The sequence below is a fragment of the Thamnophis sirtalis genome, unplaced genomic scaffold, assembly GCF_051295495.1.
Source record: "Thamnophis sirtalis isolate CommonGarterSnake01/CBP01778 unplaced genomic scaffold, rThaSir2_p1.2 scaffold_13, whole genome shotgun sequence".
NCBI classification, from domain to species: Eukaryota; Metazoa; Chordata; class Lepidosauria; order Squamata; family Natricidae; genus Thamnophis; species Thamnophis sirtalis.
In genome coordinates, this window is record NW_028261393.1 from 54,293,061 (window position 1) to 54,317,099 (window position 24,039).

The window sequence follows — 24,039 nt, forward strand, 5'->3', positions numbered from 1 at the left end:
CCCTTTCCCCTACTTCTACTCTCCCCTTCCTACCCTCTCTCCTTCTCTTTCTCTCCCTTCCATCATCCTCTCCTTCTCCTTCCTTCTTCCCTTCCCTTTCCCTACTCTTCCTCTCCTCCCTCATACCCTCTCTCCTTTCTCTTCCTTCCTTCCTCGCCTTCCCCTTCTTTCTTCCCTTTCTCCTACTTCTACTCTTCCCCTTCCTACCCTCTCTCCTTCTCCTCCGCTCCCTTCCATCCTCCTCTCCTTCCTTTCCTTCTTCCCTTCCCTTTCCCCTACTCTTCCTCTCCCCCTTCCTACCCTCTCTCCTTCTTTCTCTCCCTTCCTTCCTCCTTGCCTTCCCCTTCTTTCTTCCCTTTCCCCTACTTCTACTCTTCCCTTCCTACCCTCTCTCCTTCTCTTTCTCTCCCTTCCATCCTCCTCTCCTTCTCCTTCCTTCTTCCCTTCCCTTTCCCCTACTCTTCCTCTCCTCCCTCATACCCTCTCTCCTTCTTTCTCTTCCTTCCTTCCTCCTTGCCTTCCCCTTCTTTCTTCCCTTTCTCCTACTTCTACTCTTCCCCTTCCTACCCTCTCTCCTTCTCCTCCGCTCCCTTCCATCCTCCTCTCCTTCCCTTTCCTTCTTCCCTTCCCTTTCCCCTACTCTTCCTCTCCTCCCTCATACCCTCTCTCCTTCTTTCTCTCCCTTCCTTCCTTCCTCCTTGCCTTCCCCTTCTTTCTTCCCTTTCCCCTACTTCTACTCTTCTCCCTCCTACCCTCTCTCCTTCTCTTCTGCTCCCTTCCATCCTCCTCTCCTTCCCCTTCCTTCTTCCCTTCCCTTTCCCCTACTCTTCCTCTCCCCCTTCCTACCCTCTCTCCTTCTTTCTCTCCCTTCCTTCCTCCTCGCCTTCCCCTTCTTTCTTCCCTTTCCCCTACTTCTACTTTTCCCCTTCCTACCCTCTCTCCTTCTCTTTCTCTCCCTTCCATCCTCCTCTCCTTCTCCTTCCTTCTTCCCTTCCCTTTCCCTACTCTTCCTCTACTCTTCCTCTCCCCCTTCCTACCCTCTCTCCTTCTTTCTCTCCCTTCCTTCCTTCCTCCTTGCCTTCCCCTTCTTTCTTCCCTTTCCCCTACTTCTCCTCTTCCCCTTCCTACCCTCTCTCCTTCTCTTCCGCTCCCTTCCATCCTCCTCTCCTTCCCTTTCCTTCTTCCCTTCCCCCTACTCTTCCTCTCCTCCCTCATACCCTCTCTCCTTCTTTCTCTTCCTTCCTTCCCCCTCCTTCCCTTACCTCTCCCCTACTCCTACTCTTCCTCTCCCTTCCACCCTCCTCCCCTTACCCCATTTCCTGAGGCACTCTACCTTGTTGGGATGTAACCTGAGGGCCTCTTGACTTTCAGAGTGGGCCTTGGAGCCCCCTGGGGTCTCTCTCGATTTGCATCCAGAGCTTACCTGTGTGCTGCTCTCTCCCCCCCCTCCCCTCCCCCTCCAGGTAAACAACACCAACCTGCAAGAGGTGCGGCACGAAGAGGCTGTGGCCGCTCTCAAGAACACCTCCGACATGGTGTACCTGAAGGTGGCCAAGCCAGGCAGCTCCCACATGAACGAGCTGTATGCGCCCCCAGACTACGCCAGCAGTACGTCCCTGCTCCCCCCAATCCAGCTCAGGGCCCGGCTGGGATCTGGGTGGCAGCCGAGGGGGGGAGGCCGCCCCAGAGCATCGGAGGCTAAGCCCGGTCTCTCTCCCGCCTTTTGTCTCCCCAGTAAGCCCGGTCTCTCTCCCGCCTTTTGTCTCCCCAGCTTTCTCTGCCTTGGCCGACAACCACATAAGCCATAATCCTGGCCTAGGCTATCTCGGAGGCATGGAGAGCAAGCCCGCTTACCCTGCTCCCCCCCAGGTCACGCCTGCCCGCTACTCGCCTGTGCCCCGCCACCTGATTGGAGAGGAGGACTTCACCAGGTGAGCAACGGGCGCCCTTGCCGGGTCCAACAACATATAAGGCTGAGGAGGGGGCATCTGTCTCCCCCCACGGGGCCTCCCTTTTCTTCCTCTGGCGCACAGAGGGGGCTGGGGTCTCATACCCAGAAGCAGGATCCTTTCAGAGGGAAGGTGTGTGTGTGTGTGTGTGTGAAACCTTCCCCCAAAGCTGGAAACCCAACGGAGGGCAGAAGATCTGGGCTTGTTGTGTTTTGAAGCCAAACCCTCTGTACTGCCCCGCCTTTTCTGACGGCTGTCAGGGGTCCTTCTGGCTAGCCTCTGGCAGCCCCCAGCAGGCAGGGAGTCCGTTGACACAGATGGGGAATCGAGGGGTGGGCTGGAGGGGGGGGCAATGGGGAGAGGGTTTGAACACGTAGCCCGCCTGGCTCTTTTCTGTCCTGGAGATGGGCGAGAGGAGGGCTCTGTGGGCAAAGGAGAAGGCAGACACTGGCATCAGAGGGGTTGGGGGGGGTCAATGCAAGCAGGCTTCCAGTGGTCACCCAACCCCTGGCAGTGCTGGCTCGTGACCACACGAGGGCGCTAACCAGACAGGCAGAGGAATGCCTTGATCCCAACGTCCAGCGTGGTTTGCTGGCCTGCGAGAGGGGTCCATCAAGGGGGCATTCAGGGGGCTGCCCTCTTGCCCACCGGATGCTCTACCCTGATGTCCAGCAGGCTGTGATTTGGGTGCCCCCAAGCCTAGCTACCAAGGGCCTCTGGGGCTCCTCCCCGCTCTTGGCTCTCTAGGGCAGCCTGCCTTCTGCAGAGCTGGCTGTGCAGGCTGAGCCCTCCCCCTCCTGCCTAACAGTCCCTCCTGGCTGGTGCCCAGAGGGAGGGGAGGGTTAAGGCCTGTGGCAGCTTCCTGGGCATCTGGATCATCTCAATGCTCTTGACAGGTCCGGCTGCTGGGAGGGGAGGGCGGGGCAGTGCGGGATAAAAGGCAGGCTGCCCGCTCCCCCCACCCCAGAGATGCAGCCATCATGATCACGGTCAACGTCTCCTCCTCCATGTCCTACGGGAGGCAGGGCCCCCCACCACAGTCTGCCAGCCTGCACCAAAGAAGGATTCGGTATTCTCCCTCCCCCCCTTATGTGCTTTCAGTTCAGGGGTGGGGGTCTCTGGACGCTTGATTCCATCCTGCCTGGGAGGGATGCACCGCTCTTGAAGTGCAGACCCCTCCCAAACCAATTGGCAGGCGAAGTGAGGGGTGCAGAGGGGGCAAGAATCTCGGAGAGGAGAAAATGGGACAGAGGCTGCTGGTTATGAGCCAGGAGAAGCTTGGAGGGTGTGTGTGTGTGGGGAATGAAGTGCTGGGGCTCCAAGGAGAAGAGCTGACCCTCCCCAATTCTCCCCGCTCCCCTTTTGCTCCTTCCGGGCATCAGCAGACCAGCCAAAGGCTCCCGGAATGTGGGGTCCAGTTCAACCTTGGACTGAACGTGGGGGTGCAGCTGACAGGTTTTTTTGGGAGGTGGGGGGGTGGCTGGCTGACACCCACCATCTTGGGGTCCAGCCCCAGATGCTCCTGCCCTCCCTGACGGCTGCCCCTGTCTCCTCTTCCTCCTGCCAGGGAGCCCCGGAAGATCTCTCTGCACAAGGGAACAAGCGGCCTGGGCTTCAACATTGTGGGGGGCGAGGACGGGGAGGGCATCTTTGTCTCCTTCATCCTGGCCGGGGGACCAGCAGACTTGAGCGGGGAGCTGCGGCGGGGCGATCGGATCCTATCGGTGAGTGCCATGGAGGCCTTCTTCTGAGGGAGGGCGGGGGAAGAAGAGGGTGCTTTTGCCAGCTGCATGCTCCCCCCCCCGAGGTCTCCTGGCCTCTTCTGGCCCTTCTGCCCAGCCATCCAGGGGTTAACCCGTTGGCCCATGCAGGGCAAGGCAGGGCAGGGCAGGGCACCTCACCCAACCGGTCCGGCCTGGCTTAGCCCAGCCCCATTGCGAGGAAGCTGGCTTCCTCTTGGCCAGGGGAAAACAGTGCCGAGGTTCCCCGCAGAAATGGATCCTCCGGCCTGCAGCAGGCGGGTGAATCCCAGTCCTCGCCAGCCAGGCTGCCCTCCCGCCTTCCAAAGACTGGGGCCCGATTTTCACCAGGTCAGGCACAGGCTCCGTGCCACCGCTCAGGGCCTGGTATAGTGTGCCAGCAGGAGGCTGCAGGCTTTGGGATGGGGGGGGAGTCTTGGGGAGGCCCGCTGCCAGGCGCCCAGCTTTGCCCTCCTGCTGACGGGCGGGTCTGTTTGCCAGGTGAATGGCGTCAACCTCCGGAACGCGACACACGAACAAGCGGCAGCAGCCCTGAAGAGGGCGGGGCAGACTGTCACCATCGTGGCCCAGTACAGGCCGGAAGGTAAGAAGCCTGCGGCTCTCGGAGGGGGGGGGGACTCCCCAGGGGGGGGCAGGCTGGCAACTCCACGGGTCAACTGGGTGGCAGGGCACCCTGGCTGCCCCCGCCTGGCGCCTGGCTTCAGCCCCTCTGCCAGGTTCCTTTCTCTTGGGGGGGTCAAGCAGTGCCGCCCCAGGTGGGTCCTTTAGGTGGGGAAGGGGACTCCCCAGTTGAGCTGGAGAGGCGCCTGCTGGTGCTGCCCTCCCGGGGTCTCTGCTGGAGCTGGGGGCCAGTCCCTGACCAAGGCCAGGCTGGAGCAGGGAAAGCAGCAGCGGGGGCTTCAGCATGGCCCCCTCTCCTGCAGTCCCCAGGGGCTTCCTCTCCCTGCCAGCCGGGGACCAGGAGAGGGCCCGGGGGTCCACCGGGGACAGCCGCGGGGCCGTCAGCGCAAGCTTTCCGCGGTTGATGCTGCATCCCCGCCGCTCTTTTCCCCCTTCCCCTTCCTGCGCGTTCGTGTGCATGGGAGGACACGCGTCGGCGCTGGGCAAAGACCGAGCGGGCGTGGGCGGCGCTCTGCATGCAAATGAGATGCCTGGCCGGGGTTACCCGGGGATTATCGGCGCGTAGCGATGGGGCAGAGCGGCCGCCGATTGGTCGAGCAGGGCGCTGTCGTAGAAAAGGGGCGGGGCGAGAAGGCCTTGGGTAGAAACAGGGGGGCGGGGCCTGCGCCTGTGTGGGGGTGGGAGACGCGGGGCTTCGAAACGCGGCGGCGATTGGGCCGACCTCGGAGCGTGGGGGCGGACCGACTCTGAGAGAATTCGGGCGGCGATTGGACGGGCGGGAGGGAAGGCTTGGCAGCGCGAAACCCGGTTGGTCGCCGCGGGCGGAGCCGAGCTCCGATTGGTCGGAGCCCGTCGCGAGGCCGCGCCTCCACCTTCCCGCCCGGGCCACCGGCCGGCCGGGCTTTGTGTGAGGACGGGGAGGCGGGGCGGTCGGCGGCGAGCAGGTGAGCGGGCCCCGGGCCGGGAAGTCCCGGGTGGAGCCTCCGGGGCGCGGCTCTTCCCTGAGGGGGCGGGGAGCCTCTTTCTCTCGCGACACTAAGGATCGACCCCCTTCCCTCACGGGGGGCGCTTTTGAGGGGCGGGGCGGGGGAGTCCCGGCGCCTTCTAGGCCTCCCACCTGTCGCTGAGGGGAAGGCGGGGGGGGCGCGTCCGAGGGCGGGGGGGCTGCCTGGGGGGTTGCGAAGCACCCTAAAGGCCCGGAGGCTGGCTGAATGGGGGTGGGGTGCCTGTGGGCCCCTTCCTCTCCCTGGCTGGAGCCTGGCGCTTGGCGGCATCGCCCGGGAGCCTCGGGCCAAAGGGGGAGCCGGTGCCGGGGATCTGGCCAGGGGAAGGAGGGAGACTGGCCCATCGTACACTCCCAGGCGGTGGAGGATTGAATCTTCTCTTCGGACAATGGTCCTTCGCTATTGGCATCTCTTAATTCTTTTCAGATGGACGTCTGAGGGAATTGCAAGCCTCAATGGTGAGGTTAGATTAGATCAGATCTGGGGTGTCCAAACTTGGGAACTTTAAGACTTGTGGACTTCAACTCCCAGAATTCTTCAGCCAGCATAGCTCGGAAACGTTAAGACTTGTGGACTTCAACTCCCATAATTCCCCAGCCAGCATAGCTTGGGAACTTTAAGACTTGTGGACTTCAACTCCCAGAATTCCCCAGCCAGCATGAACTCCACAAGTCTTAAAGTTCCCAAGCTATGCTGGCTGGGGAATTATGGGAGTTGAAGTCCACAAGTCTTAACGTTCCCAAGTTATGCTGGCTGGGGAATTATGGGAGTTGAAGTCCACAAGTCTTAAAGTTCCCAAGTTTGGACACCCTGGATTAGATTAACAGAGTTGGAAGGGACCTTGTAGGTCATCTAGTCCAGCCCCCTCACCCCCACCCCCAAGCAGGAGAAAACAATCTCAAGTGGACCTCTAGGCAGCGGTTTTATTCAGTCGTCTCCTTCACGGAGGAAGCAACAGTACTTCAGTTGTCCCAAGCAGGAGATAAGAGTTGCGTTGCAACTCTCCCAACATTGCTGAACTGCTCCCAGCCAACGGGGGCATTTGTGAAGGACGCTGAGCCTCCGTTCAACTGAATTATGGGGCTTCCCAGTCCTGGTAGAGGAAAAGGCCTGATATCCTGCAAGCATGACCATTTTTCAAATGTCGGGGGGGAATTTTCGTAGGGTCGGTTTTTTAGTCTTTGCTGAATGAGTGTGAGTCTCTTAAGACAGCCGACAGTTATGCTTGGTACCTCTGCATGTCGACATTTTGTAGCCTGCCTGTAATAACCAGGCTCATAAGATCTTTTTGCTGCCCTTTGAGCTTTGTGGCTGAAAGAGTCCTTGCTGCGTCTGGCACGTATTTCAGAAAGGACCAGGGTGAAGCTGTCAGATCACCTGTTCGGTTGTGGAGTGAATAATCCTGTCTTTTTGACAGCTGGCATGACACTTGGTTCTTTGTCCCTGGGAAAGGATGTCTTGAGTGCAGGAAATTCTTGCTTGGTTTGGCCCACTTTTTCTCTCTTGACTCGCTGCCGGGTGGAACTTGCAATGCTGGTAGCTGTAAAGAGGAAGAGGGGGATTAATCTTCCTAACCAGAATGAGCTGAGTTAACCAATGCGGTTAATGTGGGATGCTGGGTTCCTGCTTGCAAATGAGGCTTTGCGTGCTGTGACATTTGTAACCTGCCTTCTTTAAGGAGGGAGCTCTGCAGCGTGGATCCTGGCTGCGTTTCACATAGAAAACATCCTACAGGAGAAGTGGGACTTTGGCTCACAAAGAATGCCGTAAATGGGTGATCGGTGTCATTGAACCCTTGTGGGAGATGAAATGTAAATAATAGTCTCGTGAATTTTAAAGTCCCGAGGGATAACGCTGAGGCCCTGAAAATCCACAGAGTATCCTAGTGGTGATATAAGTAAAGCCATCGCCATCCTTTCTGAGCTCGCTTTGAATTCCAGAAATGGGAAATACACTTAAGTTTGTAGAACCTCTGGATGCAGAGCAGATTCACTGCTAACCCAAAATAAACTGCACTCTTAGTCCTCTGCTCCTTTTCTCCTAGATCAGGGGTGTTCAAAATTGGGAACTTTTAAGACTTGACTTCAACTGCCAGAATTGTGGACTTCAACTGCCATGCATGGCTGGCTGGGGAATTCTGGCAGTTGAAGTCCACAGGTCTTAAAAGTTCCAAGTTTGTAGACCTCTGATCTAAATGGAGAGATTGCAGAGGAAGGGATTACAAGAGAGTAAGTTATGCTGGCTGGGAAATTCTGGGAGTTGAAGTCCACAAGTCTTAAAGTTCCCACCCTTTCCTAGATCCCTTTCCTAGACCTTGCCTTGAAACTGTTCAATAGCTAGGATTTATTTATTTGGAAAACATTCAGCCATCTGCCACAGTGACATTCACCAACCTGTTTACCAGACGGCACACTTAAAATGTAATCAAGGTGAGAAGCATTGCTAAGGAGAAGCAGGAGTACCAACACCATCTCTAAAATTCTTTAGGGAATTCTAACACACACACAAACACACACAGAGAGAGAGAGAGAGAGTTGAATCATTGAGTCCCAGGAAAGCTGCCTGAGAATGCCAAGGGCCCAGATATCACTGCAGAAGCAACCAGCTGTTACTTGCTCTGGACAAGCCAGGTTCTCTGCCTCTCCTTGCCTGTTTCTTGGCAAATGCGGAGCGGAATGGCCTGTTCTGTCCAAGCAACTCGGAATAGGAAAAGAGAGGTGGTAGCTGTTGGGAATCATATGGTTAGCAGCTTCCCAGAGTCTGGGGGAAGATGATTTTCCATGGTCTGACCTGTTGGACAACTTCCTGTACTTAATTCAAGGGAGATACGGGCTGTTTCCCCACGTGATCTGCCCCCCCCTCCCGCGCACAAGCCTTTCAGTGCAGCTGAAAGCTCCTTCTGCTAGCATAGAGTTTGGCTTTTGAGACTGGTCTGCTTTCCTTACCCACCTCCCCCCCACCCTCCCAACTGCTGCTCCGTGTTGCTGTCATGAGAGGCTGATCAGAGCACGCTGTCCTCTGCCCCGGGCACTGGAAACGGAGCCCTTGCTGTCTCCCGGAGCAGCAGGGCGGACGCAGCCTTTCTGTTTGTCCCTCTGAGCCGAGAGTGGCTGGATGGGGGCAGCTTTTAAGTAGTGGAAGGAAACAGCCGGAGGCGGTCAGCCGAGCTTGCAGAGGAGCTGCTCCCAGTCTCTTTCGTGCCTTTGTCCTGAAATCTGCCCAGCCTTGAGAGTGGCGTTTGCAAGCGGAGGACGGGAGCTGGGTCTGCTCTTGGCGGGGACCTGCTTGGTTCAGGGACCGCTGTGCAGCCGGTGAGAGATGTGTGCTGATTAAGGTCAAATCAGACACACACATCCCCCCACCCATGGCAAAAAAAGAGAAAATTTGGCCACGTAAAGGTTTGATATCAGTACGTACGACGGGAGCTTCAGGGGTGATGCAGAGCTAGAGCGCTCTTGGCTTCAGGCCTTCAGGGGGTCAGGCGGGAGCAGAGGGTGGGCTCTCTGCCCCTTTTCATCATCTGCGGTTAGAGAAGAGCCTCTTCTTTTAATCCATTTATATTTCACCCCTCTGGTTGTGGCTTAGCTGCTTCAAAGAGGCTTGAGGAGAGGGTGCTGGGGGTGAGGCCTGCAGTTTTGCCTCTTCACAGCCCCCCCCCCTCCCTCCCGCCTTCAAGACAACGATCGCAAGGCCTCTTCCCCAAGAGGGAGGCTCAGAAGGCTTCAGAGTCTGGGTGAGGAGAAGGCTCAGGATACGGGGAAATGCTCTTGGGAGCATAAATGAGCACAGGGCGTTTCCATGTGCTGATCGTTGTCTTTTCATAACATCTCCTGCACTATTGGTCAAGCCACATATGTGCCCACAGCACGGTGCGTGTTTCTATTCAATGATTTTTAAATCCATTGTCCCTGAAGCGGAGTTAGTCCTCTCCTGTCATTTCTCCATTCTATATTGATACTTTGGAAAACTGGATCAATATTGGTCACGGCTCGGCTGCTGCCAGGGCGGAAAATTCACAAGCTGATCCATAGCGATGCTTGGTGGGTGGCTGAGTCCTTGCCAACTGAACAGCTCATGGTAAAATAAGTGCAAAACTTAACTTTGGGTAACTTTTCTAAGCCTGCAGGACTAATGGGGCCACAAAGAGAGTGGGAAGAAGGTGGAGTTTCCTGGCAGAAAGGTAGCATATAAGAAAGCGATTGAGAAGAATCGGACGGGGGCCTGTGAACAAAAAACCCCAACAAATGATTAAAAATGACTTTCAACTGCATAAACGCACCGTAAAAGGAATATCTAGGATTGAAGGAATTAAATCAAGCATACTGTAATAAAATTAAATAAATTGACATTTGGAATAATCAATAACACTTCACACTTGGGCTCTGCTTTTAACTCCCATGTTTTTTTTAGCTTTCAGTGCTTCAGAGTTTCTAGCCAATACACGTAGAGGCCAAAAAGGAAGGACTGAATAAAAGTTCCTACCTAACAAAAGAGAAGTTTTTCTACTTTGTTTTTGCTGTCGAGTTTAGAGAAAGCCCGTTCTGTTTGTCTGGTTTAAACTTCCAGCAGAGGTTACGTGTTTCAATTTACTAACAAAGTTTAATGCTGAATTGGGGCTCCATTATTATCTCTTTTATTCATTAAACATGAAACTCATTCAACTGAACATTTAAAAATGCATCATAAATACCACTGACTGGTGCTGATGGTTGATACGGATTGCTGCCAGGGTCCTAGGCACCAACCAAGGATCTTAAAATATACGATGTTCCGAGCCGCACAGTTTTTTGCAGTTCCGCTGATGTTATGGCAGGAAACCTATGTGAGATTATGTGTTTCAATTTAATAACAATGTTTAATGCTGAATTGGGGTTCCATTATTATTATTATTATTATACAATTGTATCACAGCGGCCAGTTGTTTCGCCGGATTTGGCATTGGTTACTAGTCGGGCCCCACCCAGGGGCCTAGGACGTCGTAACGTATTTTCGTAATATGCGTGCAGATCCAAGCATCATCATCATCATTATCATCATCATTATTATTATTATTGATTAATCTTTGGTGAGATTCACAGCCTTTGTGGCTGGTTGGTAGCTCAACAGCTCGAGTCCTAACCAAGGACCTAGAACTGTTAAGATAACTGTTGTTACTGTTGTTATTGTTGTTTGTTACTGTTGTTATTGTTGTTGTTGTTGTTGTTATTATTATTATTATTATTAAATATTCTGAATTCTGGAAGGCAACTAAGGCGTTTCTCTGCTATTGGAGCAGAATTTCTGTTGTTGGGAGTAGCAAGAAACTCTCTAAATGGCGACTGTGTGGAAAAACCCCTGTTCTTGGGGACTTGGTTTTTCTAAGGTCTTCTGCCTGTCGATCTCATTAAATTGTAAACTCTCAAAATAACCCACCTCTACCTTATGCAAGCTTCCGTGTAATAAACCTTGTTTAACAGTATGTATAATGCATGAAGATGTGCTATGGAAAAGGCATAATAACCTTGAAGTAAACGGTAAACCCAAAACTGTGTTTATATAACCCTTTGCTTGCATAATCTGGATGCTTGGAAGGTTGATAGAGCTCCATGTTTATCAAGGCCTTTAGGAATATTTTCAAACCGTTCAAGCACTCTTGGCATTAAAGCAGAGCTCGGTTAATTTTCCTGTAATCTTATCTCCCACAAGACCCAAGAGCCGGATGTTGGTAATGGACTTTTGAACGGCTGTTTGCTATTAATTGTGCCAACTCTCTTAAAACACGGTTGCATCTCTTTAGCCATTGAAATGTTTGTGGTAATAAATGCTAGATGTTTATGGTCAGTCAGGGGAAATTCTGCTTGAATATCCTCTACCTCCTTTCAGCCACTTTTGTTGGTTCAGGCGGTGTTCTGACCGAGGCTTCCCGAGAGCATGAAGCGGACTCCTTGTCCCGACAAAAACCCCTTTTATTAATTGACTGTGAGTTCTGCTCATTCGCATCCAGAAAAGTCTTTCGAGGGAGGATTTACAGTCACAGACCTTATCTGGCTTGGAGAGCTGCCAGGCCGATCTCTGCAAAACTTGGCAAGGAGTCTCAGAGAGTCACGAACCAATTAAGCGAACTAATTGTCTCCTGCAAACTCCACTCCCCTTTTGCTCCTCTTTTATTTCCTCTGGGAGGGGCCATTCATTGTCCACCTGTGGCCTTACTCCCTAGTTGACCCATTTTTTTAGCTGTTCCCTTCGTCTGGCAACTCTATGCATGCGCACACTGGGAACAGGCTCCAGCTGTTCTGCCTCACTGCTGTCTGACTCTGAAGGCAGCTGATAACTGGCATACGGCCCTGGCCCCCTCTCTGCCTCTGACACAGAGCCCTCCTCAGAGTCTTCCCCAGACTCCAGGACTGGCCCAGGTTCCTCCCCAACCTCTTCACTGCCCGACTCTGCTGCTCCGCTGGCCGGCCACAACAGGTGAATTCTGGGATTGTCTGTCCTCTCCGTCCTTCCCCTGGTGTGTAAAGTGCTCCTCCTGTGTTGGTGCCTCTTAGGTTGCCCTCTTGATGTCAGCCTACCTGTTCAGTCTCACCTTTGAAGGGAAGAGCTTTAATAAGCTGCCTCTTCCTGTCTCCTTCCCCAGGAGCATTTCTGCGAGGGAGTGATCTCAGCCGTGACGACACTCTAAACGCAGAATACGGAATAACAACTGACAGGGCCCTCTTAGTTGCCTTTTTAGCCTATTTGTCATGCCCCATTTGAGCTGTGACTTTCTCAAAGGCCAACACCTGTAGTCAGGTATGCAGAGAATCTGGCCCAGGACCTGCCAAGTAAACAGTGCTCGGATATAGCGCACAGGTGATGGCTTCGGCTGGCTGCTCCCTTGTGTGAAACGCAGAGACCCTGCTGGGCTGGATGGCCCCCAACCCTCCCTCCTTTGTGCTTGCAGAGTACAGCCGCTTTGAGTCCAAGATCCATGACCTCCGAGAGCAGATGATGAACAGCAGCATGAGTTCGGGCTCCGGTTCACTTCGGACAAGCGAGAAGAGATCCCTTTACGTCCGGTAAGCAGAAGGACTCTTTTGAGGAGGGGTGTGTGTGTCGAAGGGCCTCTTTGGATTCCTTTTTTTGCTACTGTGCCGCACTCCAGGTGGACTCTGCTTCTCTCCCCCCCAGAAAAAGGGGCCTCGTGGTGCCCCTTGCCGAGAAGGCTGGTGTGTTAAACGCCTGGCTAGGAGACCCTTTGGTTTTAATCACTCACAACAAAGTTTCGCCCTTTTTCAGTCGTCCTAATTCTGACCTCGGCTGGCGGCTCGGCCGTTTCCCTTCTTCCTGAAACGTGGCTTCCATTCGAAGCACCGTCCCGCAGGCCCCTTGCGCCCATCAAGCAAGGCATCGCACGGGGTACCCAGCGCCTGGGATGCCCCTGGCCGCCTTGGGTGGGGCACTCCTGGACCCCTTCCGATTCTCAGGTCCTCTGAGTCCACGTGGGGCCTTTGGTCAAAGACTTGCCAAGCGCAGTTTTTGAGCAAATCCAGCCATGGCACCTGCTTGGGCACTATGAATCCTGAAATCGAATTGGGGTAAACCTTGGTTTAGTGGTTGAGCATGTTCTACAAGCACTGCCCAGGGGGGTGGGTGGGGGGGGATGAGCCTCTTCTGCCAAGTTCTCTTCAGTCTTCCCAACGTAGGAACGGAGACGAAGCCTTTGGCTTCACCATGAAGCGGCTCTCTGGCCGTCGCTGGCTGCTTCTCTTGAGGGGTGCGTGGACTGATTTGGGGGCGAGCACTCGGCTGCCCCTCTGTAATTTCAGCACCGGCTGCTTTTAACACAAGCCAACCCCGGTGGAGTTTTTTTTTTAGCTGCTTTGGCTCCTTGTTCTTCTGGAAGCCTCCGTCCTGGCAAAGGCCTCTCCCCCAACTCCCGCTTCCCTCTTCTGTGGCAAGGAGGCCAGGCTTCCCATCTTGCCCAGCACGTCCTCGGCTGCTCCTGGAATCGAGGCAGCGCTGTGCAAGCCGTTTTGCACTGGGAGAGGAGACTCAGCCCTATTGGGTGGAGTAGTTTCGAGCACAATTTAGCTGAAACTGATGAAATGGACAAGCTGCCGGTTGTGGTAATTAGGAGGCTTGTTATGCCAGATCGGAAGGCCTGATCCAGCCCCAACCAAAACGTTTTCCTGGGGTTTTTTTGTGCCGAGCAGGAAGTAAACCCTTAAATGGGGCAGAGGCACAGGACAGCGCGCCCCCTGGTGGCAGGAAGAGGAACTTGCAAAACAGCAACCCTCCTAGTTCTAGAATAGAATATAGAATAGAGGAGAATAGAATATAGAGGAGAATATAGAATAGAATAGAATCAAATATAGAATTGAATCGAATATAGAATCGAATATGGAATAGGGGAGAATGTAGAATAGAATCGAATAAAATATAGAATTGAATCGAATATGGAATAGAGGAGAATGTAGAATAAAATTGCATAAAATATAGAATAGAATTGAATATAGAATCGAATATAGAATAGAGTGCAGTGCAATGCAATGCAATGCAGCTGGAAAGGACCTTGGAGGTCTTCTAGTCCAGCCCCCTGCCCAAGCAGGGGAACCTATCCCATTTCAGATAAGTGACTGTCTAGTGAGGTGTTTTGCGCTGGGATGGTCCTGGCTGGAGAGGCCCCCGTTTGAAGCAGTAGGCTCAGGCCAAAGGAAGGGCTCCTAGAGAAAGGCTAGAAGAAGACGTTGCATCCAACGGGAGGTCCGAGGCCCAGCCTTCGGGGCGTGGAGCTTTGTGGACAGACGATGACCTTCTGGCCATCCTGCTAACCTGCCTCATCCCTGGACAGGGCCCTCTTTGACTATGACCGAACTCGGGACAGCTGCTTGCCCAGCCAGGGACTCAGTTTTTCCTACGGGGACATTCTGCACGTCATCAATGCCTCGGATGACGAGTGGTGGCAGGCCAGGCTGGTGACCCCTCACGGCGAGAGTGAGCAGATCGGAGTCATTCCCAGCAAGAAGAGGTGAGCGCTGGTTCTGCCACGGTGGCCCTTGTGGCGCGCGGGGGGAGGGGGGTGTTCACTGGCCAGTTGTGTCACTTTTCTTGAGGGGGGATGTCAGGAAGAGCCGAGACGGACTTTGGGGCCGAGAGGACTTGGGCCTGTGTTTTGCTTCCGAGCACGAGGGATTTTCAGGTGGCAGAGAAAATTCTGCTCGTGATTGGGGGGTGGGGTGGGGGGCTGTTTGGATTTTTGAGCTTCTGTTTACCTTCCACTGAAGGCCTGAAGAATCCGACGTGGCAATAATTTCTGTGAGGTTCTTGTAGGAAGATCTCATTGGGACAGGAAGAGGGAGCCGAGTGGAGATCAAAGTCACCCTTAAATCTATTTTCTTTTCCTTGATGCTGTCAGGGTGGAAAAAAAGGAACGAGCACGCTTGAAAACAGTGAAGTTCCACGCTCGGACAGGGATGATAGAATCCAACCGAGTAAGTGCCGCTTGGCTGCTTGTGTGTTTGTGTGCGAGTGTGAGAAGCAGGGAAGGGTTTTGAATGAAATCCGACTGGGGTGTAAGCACAGTTCCTGCAAGTGCCAGTGCACCTCAGGTGAGGGTTGAACAAAGGGTCTCGGTCCGCAGGAGAAGACAGACAGACACACACACAACATCCTCAGACTTCCTCCACTTCTGTGGCCCAGGACAGTTTCTGGTGGCCGGCCCTGAATTCTCTCGAGGTCTTGCTGAAGGCTGGGACGGGGAATTCCTCCACGGACTGGTGGAGAGCCAGGGAGCTTGGCTGGGCCATGGGGACCCCTCCATGTTGTCGTGGCAATGAAAATTGTTAGTCGTCTTCCACCATCCCTCAAGATCATTTCCTCCACCCTTGATTTTCCTCTCGCATCCCCATTTACATGTAATTTCCATGATTTCATTTGAGGGGCAGCTTCCCTGACACTGATCACACCGTTGTCTGTTCATTTTTTAATTTTTCTTGCATGCTTTAAACTCCATTGTTTTTTGTCCTTTTTGTTCCTGTTCTTTTTGTTTCCTTCTGCACCCCTTGCATCTTCACCTTCTTCACAGTTGATCAAAACGAAACGTAAAAAGAGTTTCCGTCTCTCTCGAAAATTCCCCTTTTACAAGAGCAAAGAGAACTTGGCTCAGGAAAGCAGCGGACAGGAACGTAAGTAGCAGCTTGCCCTGCTCGGATTCTCTCTGGGAGCCCCAGCAGCTGCCCCCTGCGAGGGAGAAGTGGCACGCGGCTTCCTCGGGGGGGGGGAGGCTGCCTGGCCCCAGACCTGGTCGGCTTGGCGGACCCTGCATTGCCTCGAGGCTGGGCTGCCTAGGGGAGCATCAGCCTGTCTGAATGACACGGAAGGAGGACCGTGAGAATGTTGTGGCCGTGAATGGTGGTGAGCAGATGGACGGAGGGCCAAACGGTCCTTCATCCGAGGTCAGAGGCAGCTTGCAGCAAGGAACGGCTGAGCCAGGGCCTCTGGGAGAAGCCCCTGGGTCCTCCTGGCTTCCTTGCTCTGCCTTTAACTAAGGGGGCCTCTCAGACTTCGCTTGCAACGACGAGCCCTTCACTCTTCCTGATGCCCCATATTTGCTCAGCTGTCTCCCTGTAGCCAAGAGCTGAAGCCTTACAAATGGCCCCCTCTGAATGTCTTTGGGGCAGAGCTTGGCCCCCGTGGGCTTCCCTGATAGCAGCCGGGGTCATTAAAGGCCTCAGCGGCAAGTCTCTCTCTCTCCTTCCCTTGCCCAAGAACTTAGGATAAATCAGCAGGTGGGTGGGCACATTCCACCGTTTCTACAAAATGACCAGGGATGCCCTTCCAAAAGCAGCAGGTTTTATGGGCCCTCTCGCCCTGTGAAGGGCAGCGTTAGGCTCTCGTGCCGCATTCGCAGAGCCGGCGGCCTTCTCTGCCTGAAGCCACAGCGCATCCCAGTTGGCCCTTCTGGCCTCGTCCTTTTTCTCAACTCCCAGCAACTTCCTGTTGCCTGCCGTCCGATCCCTTTGATTGCCGTTGCACGGGGATTGGACTTCAGAGCTTCTCCTTGCTAAGCAGATGCCGGGTCGCAAAGCTCTGCTCCTCTCGTACTGTTGGCCAGGAAAGCAGTCAAGGATTAGGATGCCGCGAGAAAGGGCATCCCCTGTGCAAGAAAGCCTGATTCCTGGGGGCTGCCGAGACCCGGGCAGGTGCTGGGGCTCTGTGAAGAGGGGAAGAGAGCTGAGAATAACTCAGCCCAAACTCTCTGCAGCCTGGTGGATCTTTTGAGCACGATCCTGCCTTCGCTTTGTGCTCTGGGTAACGGTGACTGCAGGCTAGTCACTCCAGGGAGTAGTAGAGAGCTCACCCGTGGTGGGGATAAGTGAAGAATCGACCCCTGGGGCAGCGGGAGGGGGACCGGTGTCCAAGGATTGGCTGAGAGGAGCATCAGATTACCATTTGGGGTGGGGGTGGGAGGGAATTCTTGGGCTTGGGTTGCTGAGGTCTGCACTGCTCTGGATAAGGGGCATCCTCCCAGTAGCCCCGGTTGGGGTAGCTGGTCTCGGAACAAGGGATTCTGCTTGGTGTTGCTGAACCTGGTTAGCCTGGTAGAGAGAGGCCCAGAGCATTGGCCTCTGCTCCTCCCCAGGCAGTTGGGGAGGTCTGCCTTGGTGTCTGGGCTTCTTCTGGAGCAAGCTTTGGCCTGCCTTTCCTTCCGGAGATCCTGCTCAAAGGAGGAGGTTTTGGGACGAGGAGGTGGTTGGAAGCGTTGATCCACGAGCTTTAACTTCACTTGCTGTTGCAGCTCTCAGCTGTTCTGCACTCTTGTCACTAATGCTGTCCTGGCCCTTTCTCTCTCTCTTCCCCCCCTTTCTCTTTCCTTCTCTCGTTCTTTTCTTCCCCCCACCCCCCTTCCTCTCCCCTCTGGCTGGCTGTGAATCAGGACTTCCCTGGGTTAAGTGACGATTATTATGGCACAAAGAACCTGAGTAAGTGGAACTTCACTACACACCCTCCCTTCCCATTGCTAGCATGCCTGAGACCGGAAGGAAGCTCCCGGGACGCTTGGCACAGATTCAGCTCCCACCAGCCCTGCCTCACCGTTAGTCCCTAGACTGGCCGCCTCCTTCCAAAGGAAGGACCCCTCTCGGCACAGGCTGATGGGTCTTAGGAGCCTCTTCCTAGCAGGGGCTCCCCAGCAGCGCAGTCAGTTGGCCAGGAGAAAGGCCGGCATCGTCTCCAGGCCTTCTTGCAGCCAGGTGCCAGCCAAATGGGGCCCGGCTCCTATTGGGAAACCCCCACCCCACCCCCCAACCAGGTCACTGAACCTTTGCTGTGTTTGCACTGTGTGTGTGAACTCCTTTCCTCCCCTGCTGCCTCAATGGGGACACCTCAGTTGGGCAGCCCTGTGGTTTCTTTCCTGTCGTCCGTTTGCTCACCGCTCCCTCCCCTCCTCTCTTCCCTTCTCTGTCGCTTCAGTGGCAGGGGTGTGCTCTCGGGGGACAAAGGGGAGCCGGCCAGGAACAGGGCTGCATGTCCTCCTTCAACCCTGCTTGTGCCTGAGCTGCTCTGGGGTGCCTGCCGCAGAGGGTGATGGGGGGGGGGGAAGGAGAGCGATCCACGCGTGGCTCCTTCCCGAGTGGAGTGGATCAGCTAGGCTCCCCTCCGCACCGAAGCAGAGGGGCCGGGGACGTGGACTCCTCTCCCATGTCCCCAGCGCTTGTGGCCCTCCACCCCTGGTATCCCCTGCTGTCAACCTCTGTGCGTTAAATCCAGGCCTCTTTCTTTGTTTGCAGAGGGTGTGACATCCAACACCAGTGACAGCGAGAGCAGTTCCAGTAAGTGTCCCCTGTTTGTTCCCACCCGAGTTCCCTTCTGGCTTCATCCCATGCTGGGGGAGGTGGGGGGGGGGTTCAGAGCTGCCAGTGCCTCTGTCTGTTCTGTGGGCTGGTGGCTCTTTTCAGTTGGGATTGGAGCATAGCATAAGTCCGCCAGGTAAAAGGGGTTGGTTTCAGGTAGCAGAGACTTAAGGCCTGAACAGGATCCTTTCGATTCTATGCCCCCCCATTGATTGATTGATTGATTGATTACATTTATATGCCGCCCTTTTCCCCGAAGGGGACTCAGGGCGGCTCACAATTCAATCAGGGAAGGAGGTACAGACGGGGATAAAAAGACGAGACATAACAATACAAAATTTAAAAAACACACAACAACCATACCATTCGAGAAGGGGGGCAAAAACTCTTTAGCCCCAGGCCTGTCGGAACAGCCAGGTTTTAAGGGCTTTGCGGAAGGCCTGGAGGGTGGTGAGGGTTCGAATCCCCACGGGGAGTTCGTTCCAGAGGGCCGGAGCAGCCACAGAGAAGGCTCTCCTCCGGGTAGTCGCCAGTCGGCATTGGCCGGCGGATGGAATTCGGAGGAGGCCTAATCTGTGGGATCTAATCGGTCTATTGGAGGTAATTGGCAGCAGGTGGTCTCTCAAGTTGACTCACACAGGTGATTAAAGTCCAAAAGAGCAGATAAGGGACTTTGGCTCCCATGTGGGATTTCTGTCCTTGGGCGCAGAAGCTCTCTTGAAGTGCCAACGTCCGCCTGTCATTTGATTGTATCTACAAACTGGGGGAGAAGGTTGCTGAACTGTCCCTCCCGGTGTCCCTCACCTTTTGGCCAGCTTGGCTGGGCTGCTATAAATGGGGCTCCCCTCGGAGACGGTTCGCCAGAAATTCTGCTGAGAGGGAAAATTGGCTCCAGTGGAGGGAGACCTTTGCTTCTCCCTGATTGCGAAGGCAAAATGAAAATGTCAGGGAGGTTTAATGCCTCAGAAATGAACAGCGCTGCCATTTGGCAGTGAGGTGTGGAGTTGTTGCTGCGTGGCTGACTGATTCTTTCCAATTCTTTCAGAAGGACAAGAGGACACAATTCTGTCGTACGAACCTGTGATGAGGCAAGAAAGTAAGTTGGCAAAAAGGCAGGTTCACCGTCGTCTTCTTTCTGGAGGACAGCTTTAAGCTCTCAAAAGATTTCTGCACGTTATTTTCCCCGATCAGCTTTGAATGTCACAGCTGGTCTCCAAAACTCCTCCTCTTTTGCTCTGCCTTTCTAGTTCACTACGCCAGGCCAGTGATTGTTTTGGGGCCCATGAAGGACCGAGTCAACGATGACCTCATCTCAGAATTCCCACACAAGTTTGGATCCTGTGTGCCTCGTAAGCGATGGCTCCCTTGTCGTTTCTTTTGGGGTGGTGGGTGAGATTTAAGGGAAACGTACGCCTTCCCAAGTGATGCGATAGGCCCTGTGCTCCAGATGTTTTGGGTGATAAGAGGATGGATGTTCACATCCATCAGCTGGTCCTCTGCTTGCAGCGGAGGTTAAAAGGCCAGGCTGCGCGGTCAAGGTCAGCCATGCCTGCCGATTGCGTCAGAAGGGCACAGCTTTGGGCCCACAGATGCCGCCGTGCTCTGAACTGCAGAAAAAGCCGTGCGTTTCCTTTTCAGACACCACCAGGCCACGACGTGAAAACGAAGTTGACGGACAGGATTACCACTTTGTGGGCTCACGGGAGCAGATGGAGAAGGACATTCAGGACAGCAAGTTTATCGAAGCCGGGCAGTTCAACGACAATCTCTACGGCACCAGTGTCCAGTCTGTGCGGGCAGTGGCTGAGCGGGTGAGTCCGGCACCGCGGGCTGTGCCCATCCTTGGTCAAAATACCGCACGGCCAAGTGGCCGCTCGGGACTCGTGCCATCATTCAGTTCACGCATTACCTGCATGGTGTCCGCTGTCAAACCAGCAGCAGACTCTGCGCCAGGTTTCGGATCAGCTTGTTTTGAAGCTGATCACAATCTCATTTAAGCCCTAAAATACCGGAAACAAATGGACCACCCAGTAAGCCGTTGTCCGATGGCCTTGTCTCTGCTGCTTCGGGTTGTGGTCCTCCTGATGAGTTTGGGGCGGGGGAAGAGGGGGGCAAAGCTTCTTGAAAGTGCCATGCGCGGGCTGTGAGGTTAACGGGCGTCCTGCTCTCCCGCAGGGGAAGCACTGCATCCTGGATGTGTCGGGCAATGCGATCAAAAGATTGCAGCAAGCACAGCTGTACCCGGTTGCGGTCTTCATCAAGCCCAAATCCATCGAAGCGCTCATGTGAGTTAACAACACGGAGGTTTTAGCGGTTGGGTTTTTTAAAAAAACTTTTTATTTATTCCTCCAATTTACGCCTCACCCATCTCACTGGCTGAGTGGCTCTGGCTGGTTTATCAGTCCAAACATGAATGCGCTTACCTGGATGCTGCTACCTTTGAGGGCCGTGGACCAGCAGAGGAGCAGGACCTCTCCAAAGAGGAGGCCGGAAAGTGCAGTGGTTGCTGTGGGAGGGACAAGCGGACTGCAGTTATCTCAATCATGGGTTTCCACGTAGTGCATCCAACTCTCCCTTCAGGCTTTTTGATTGACAGAACCGTTATTGGGCTGCAGGTGGATTTAAAACCTACTTAGGGGTTACCTTTCCCTGCGCTCGGATCCAAGAATTGCCGGTCTCAGTTTTCTCTGTGTCATCCACACCATCCGTCGGCCACGAACCTTCTCCTAAGGCCGCAGCCCTCCCATTTCCCCTCCACCCTTGTCCGTTCAGGTGGAGGTGAGATGCCGATGTGCCCTAGCGGCCCAGGAGACCCTCAGAAAGCGGAGGAAAAGTCTGATTTCGGACAGTGGCAGAAGCAGAGGAGCTCCGGCCAGGACTGAGGCTTTTGTCTTGAGGCTGTTTTTTTCCCCTCCTCCCTGCAGGGAGATGAACCGGAGGCAGACGTACGAGCAGGCCAACAAGGTCTTTGACAAAGCCATGAAATTGGAGCAGGAGTTTGGAGAGTACTTCACAGGTGAGAGTTCTCCTGGGTTGTGAGCTTGTGGTGGGGACTCCCCCCCATCTCCGTAGTTGCCTGCTTCACCACAGGAATGGGGAGGAGTGTGCCGAACAGGTTTTCCTATGGGTAAAAACGGGGCGATCATGCGAGATCGGGTTAGTTGCTTGCAGCTTCCAAGGAGGCGGTGGGGGAAGGAAAGTAGTCAACCTCTCGTGTTTTACTCCCGCAGCCATTGTACAAGGAGACTCCCTGGAAGAGATTTACAGTAAAATCAAACAGATCATCGAGGACCAATCTGGGCATTATATCTGGATCCCATCCTCTGAGAAACTGTGATGTCCCCCTCCCTTCAATCAACCCACTAGGAGATCAGCGACCCTTCCCCCCGTCCTCTGCCCCAGAGGGGGAGCGAGAAGGCCACCCCGTCCCTTTTCTAGATGGTTGACAATTGCGTTTTCTAGTCCTGTTTTTTCTTTTTCTCGGGATGGGCCAGTCTCCTTCATCAAGTGACTGTCCCCACCATTCCTGCATGGACTATCCTGCTGCTCCCCTAGAAATGGGGACAACACCCTATTTGAGAGTTTTCTGTGTTTTTAATTAAGAAAATACGTCAACTGTTGAAGTCAGAAAGCAAGGCAGGAGGTGGCAGTGGTCAAGGAGCCTCGAGAGCCACCGACGCGACACATGGACAGTTCTTGCCCCTCTCGGTAGAGTGGAGACTGGCAGCCTGTCAATTTTACCAAGAAGAAAAGGCAACAGAATGCTTTTATTTATCTAGATATGTAATTTTATATATATAATATATGCTCTGAATATATACATATATATGACTAGAGAATGTTCTGAATATAGTCATGTATATATATATATACACACACACACAGGCACGCACACGCGAGACTAGAGAATCCAAGGAGGCTGCTGGAATGTTCTTTGCTAGTGAAAGAATTGCCACCCTGCCTCAGCCATTGGGACAGAAACCGCTGTGGAAGTGGAATTCATGGTACGGAGCGTTTTGTGGTTCTTCCAAAGCCGATTGCTGCGTTTGGAACGAGAGAAGCCAGCACTCTGGAGCAGACAGAGGGCCCAGAGCCACAGAAACAAACGACAACAATTTATTTGAGCACGCAAAAGCAAAAAGATAACGCTACATATTAACTGCACATTGTTTTATGTCACCTGATGTGTTTGCATGAGAGGTTTTTTTAAGCTGCTGTTAAACCAAAATCATGTTTGTGTTGGTGTGTGTTGGCTTTTCATTATTCCAAGCTTTTTGATTTTAATAATGAACTGAACGGGTATACAATCCAGTTTTTTAACTTATTTTTTAAGATTGTCCCATTGTAAATAGTTTCCAGACCCAACCTACAGACCGTGCGGGATGAGCACAGCGGCGGCTGTTCTGTGTTGCAGTCGGGTCCCTTGGAAGAGACTCGACTCCGTTCCACTGACTCGTTCCGTGGGAGAGCCTGGAGCGGCTCCGTGCAGTGGGAAGCTGGATGCAGCAGGCGGCGTGAAGAGAAGCTTGTGCCTTGGAGGGTCACTCTTTCAACCATGTTTTCAGTGGAAAATTGACTCAAGAACCTGGGAAGTTCTTATTCTAGCAGAATTGTGCCAAATTCTGGTTGCAACACTTGAAGCCCTTCCTGACCAAGCTAATCCTTGGAGGCTCCGTGAAGAATCGCACCCTCCGTCTCCTTTGTGCTTCTACATGACCCTCGTTGCAGAGACGGACCCCGGGCGTTCCTTGCTGCCAACATCCGCTTGCAATTCTTCAGGATAGCAAAGGGCAAGTGCAATTGAGAATGCGCTCTCCGTGTGGCACAGACTGTTAGTCTTCCGTGGACTGCGGCTAGCTGCTAATGGGAAGCCTTGGTTTGTGGTCATGTCAGTGTGTAGACTGTAGGTGCAAAAAAGGGTTTGTTTGTTTTTCTATTGCCGAACAAGAGAGTAAGTTGGATTTGTGGAAGTTCTGGGTGGAGTGTCCAAGCGTTGCTAGACGGGTGCGAGCCCTTGCCCGTGGGCCAGAGGAGGAGATTTGCCCACTTTTCGCCATCTTGCCCCAATCTCAAGTTTGAAAGGGACGATTGTACACATCTCGTTTCCATGGAGCGAGAGCCACGGCTGCTACGGGAGGAGAGATCCGAGTTGTCCTGGTCCCAATCCTCCGGGTGGGACGAGGCCTCGGCTTGTAGCCCGTCGATGCCGTCCGCTCCATAGCTGGTAGGTAGCTATATCATTCATTGTGTGATTTGTGCACGGCCTTCATTGTTAAACATGGGTGAAAACTGTCATCTTGCGGAGAATCATTCTGGTAAGCGAGAAGCCATTCCCACATCAGCTGTGTTGCAAGAAACGTCAAGTGGAACTTCGGAAGGACCAGAGCGGCTGTTCACTGGTGAAGAATCGGGAGGAAGCTGCTGTCGGGTACGAGAATCCCTGGGGGTGGAAGGCTTTGGGAGAGGCCACCCCCGACTTCCTCTGCTCAGCTGGTGTTTGCAAGACACGTTCTGAAGAACCGGACTATGCATCAATAGAAACAGCGCTCGAGGTGGCTCGTCTCCGATGACTTTTATTTTGTAATAGCCGGTCACTGTCTTCTAGGCTCATGGAGGAAGCCTGCCTCCTCCATGGCATAGCTGAAAGTATCCAACCATGACACTAGTTGGTTTACCAGTGTTTCTTCCAAGGAGACATATATTTTTAATAAACGAACATTGCAATGAGCTGGTCTGCTGCTGTTTTCTTGGGAGGGCCTTGGCTTTGTGGGTGGGAAGGGGGCAAAATTGCCTTGTAGGGCTTCACGGGCCAGAAACAATCCAACGCTGACGCTTCCATCCTCCTCACAACACCACAACACGGCCTTTCATTAGTGCTCTAGAATCCTCTTTT

At 53.9% G+C, this 24,039-nt stretch overlaps 1 protein-coding gene across 6 annotated transcripts in view; it reads left to right on the forward strand.

Annotated features, from left to right (window-relative positions):
• Positions 1 to 23,873, forward strand: part of DLG3 (discs large MAGUK scaffold protein 3) — a 52,299-nt gene extending 28,426 nt beyond the window's left edge. For 2 of the 6 annotated variants that reach the window (XM_087727801.1, XM_087727802.1), the window contains 15 exons: positions 1,464 to 1,608; positions 1,772 to 1,931; positions 3,517 to 3,673; positions 4,190 to 4,292; positions 12,257 to 12,371; positions 14,147 to 14,323; positions 14,711 to 14,786; positions 17,231 to 17,276; positions 18,084 to 18,125; positions 19,192 to 19,242; positions 19,394 to 19,495; positions 19,785 to 19,957; positions 20,322 to 20,431; positions 21,071 to 21,162; positions 21,377 to 23,873. In XM_087727801.1, the coding sequence (XP_087583927.1) occupies positions 1,464 to 1,608; positions 1,772 to 1,931; positions 3,517 to 3,673; positions 4,190 to 4,292; positions 12,257 to 12,371; positions 14,147 to 14,323; positions 14,711 to 14,786; positions 17,231 to 17,276; positions 18,084 to 18,125; positions 19,192 to 19,242; positions 19,394 to 19,495; positions 19,785 to 19,957; positions 20,322 to 20,431; positions 21,071 to 21,162; positions 21,377 to 21,483 (1,656 nt within the window). In that variant the 3' untranslated portion in view covers positions 21,484 to 23,873. Of the gene's footprint in view, positions 1 to 1,463; positions 1,609 to 1,771; positions 1,932 to 2,928; positions 3,019 to 3,516; positions 3,674 to 3,895; positions 4,040 to 4,189; positions 4,293 to 12,256; positions 12,372 to 14,146; positions 14,324 to 14,710; positions 14,787 to 15,379; positions 15,480 to 17,230; positions 17,277 to 18,083; positions 18,126 to 19,191; positions 19,243 to 19,393; positions 19,496 to 19,784; positions 19,958 to 20,321; positions 20,432 to 21,070; positions 21,163 to 21,376 lie in introns of those variants that run through there. The other 4 variants (XM_087727799.1, XM_087727800.1, XM_087727803.1 and 1 more) reach the window with 3 other exon arrangements.
• Positions 23,874 to 24,039: the final 166 nt, after the last annotated feature.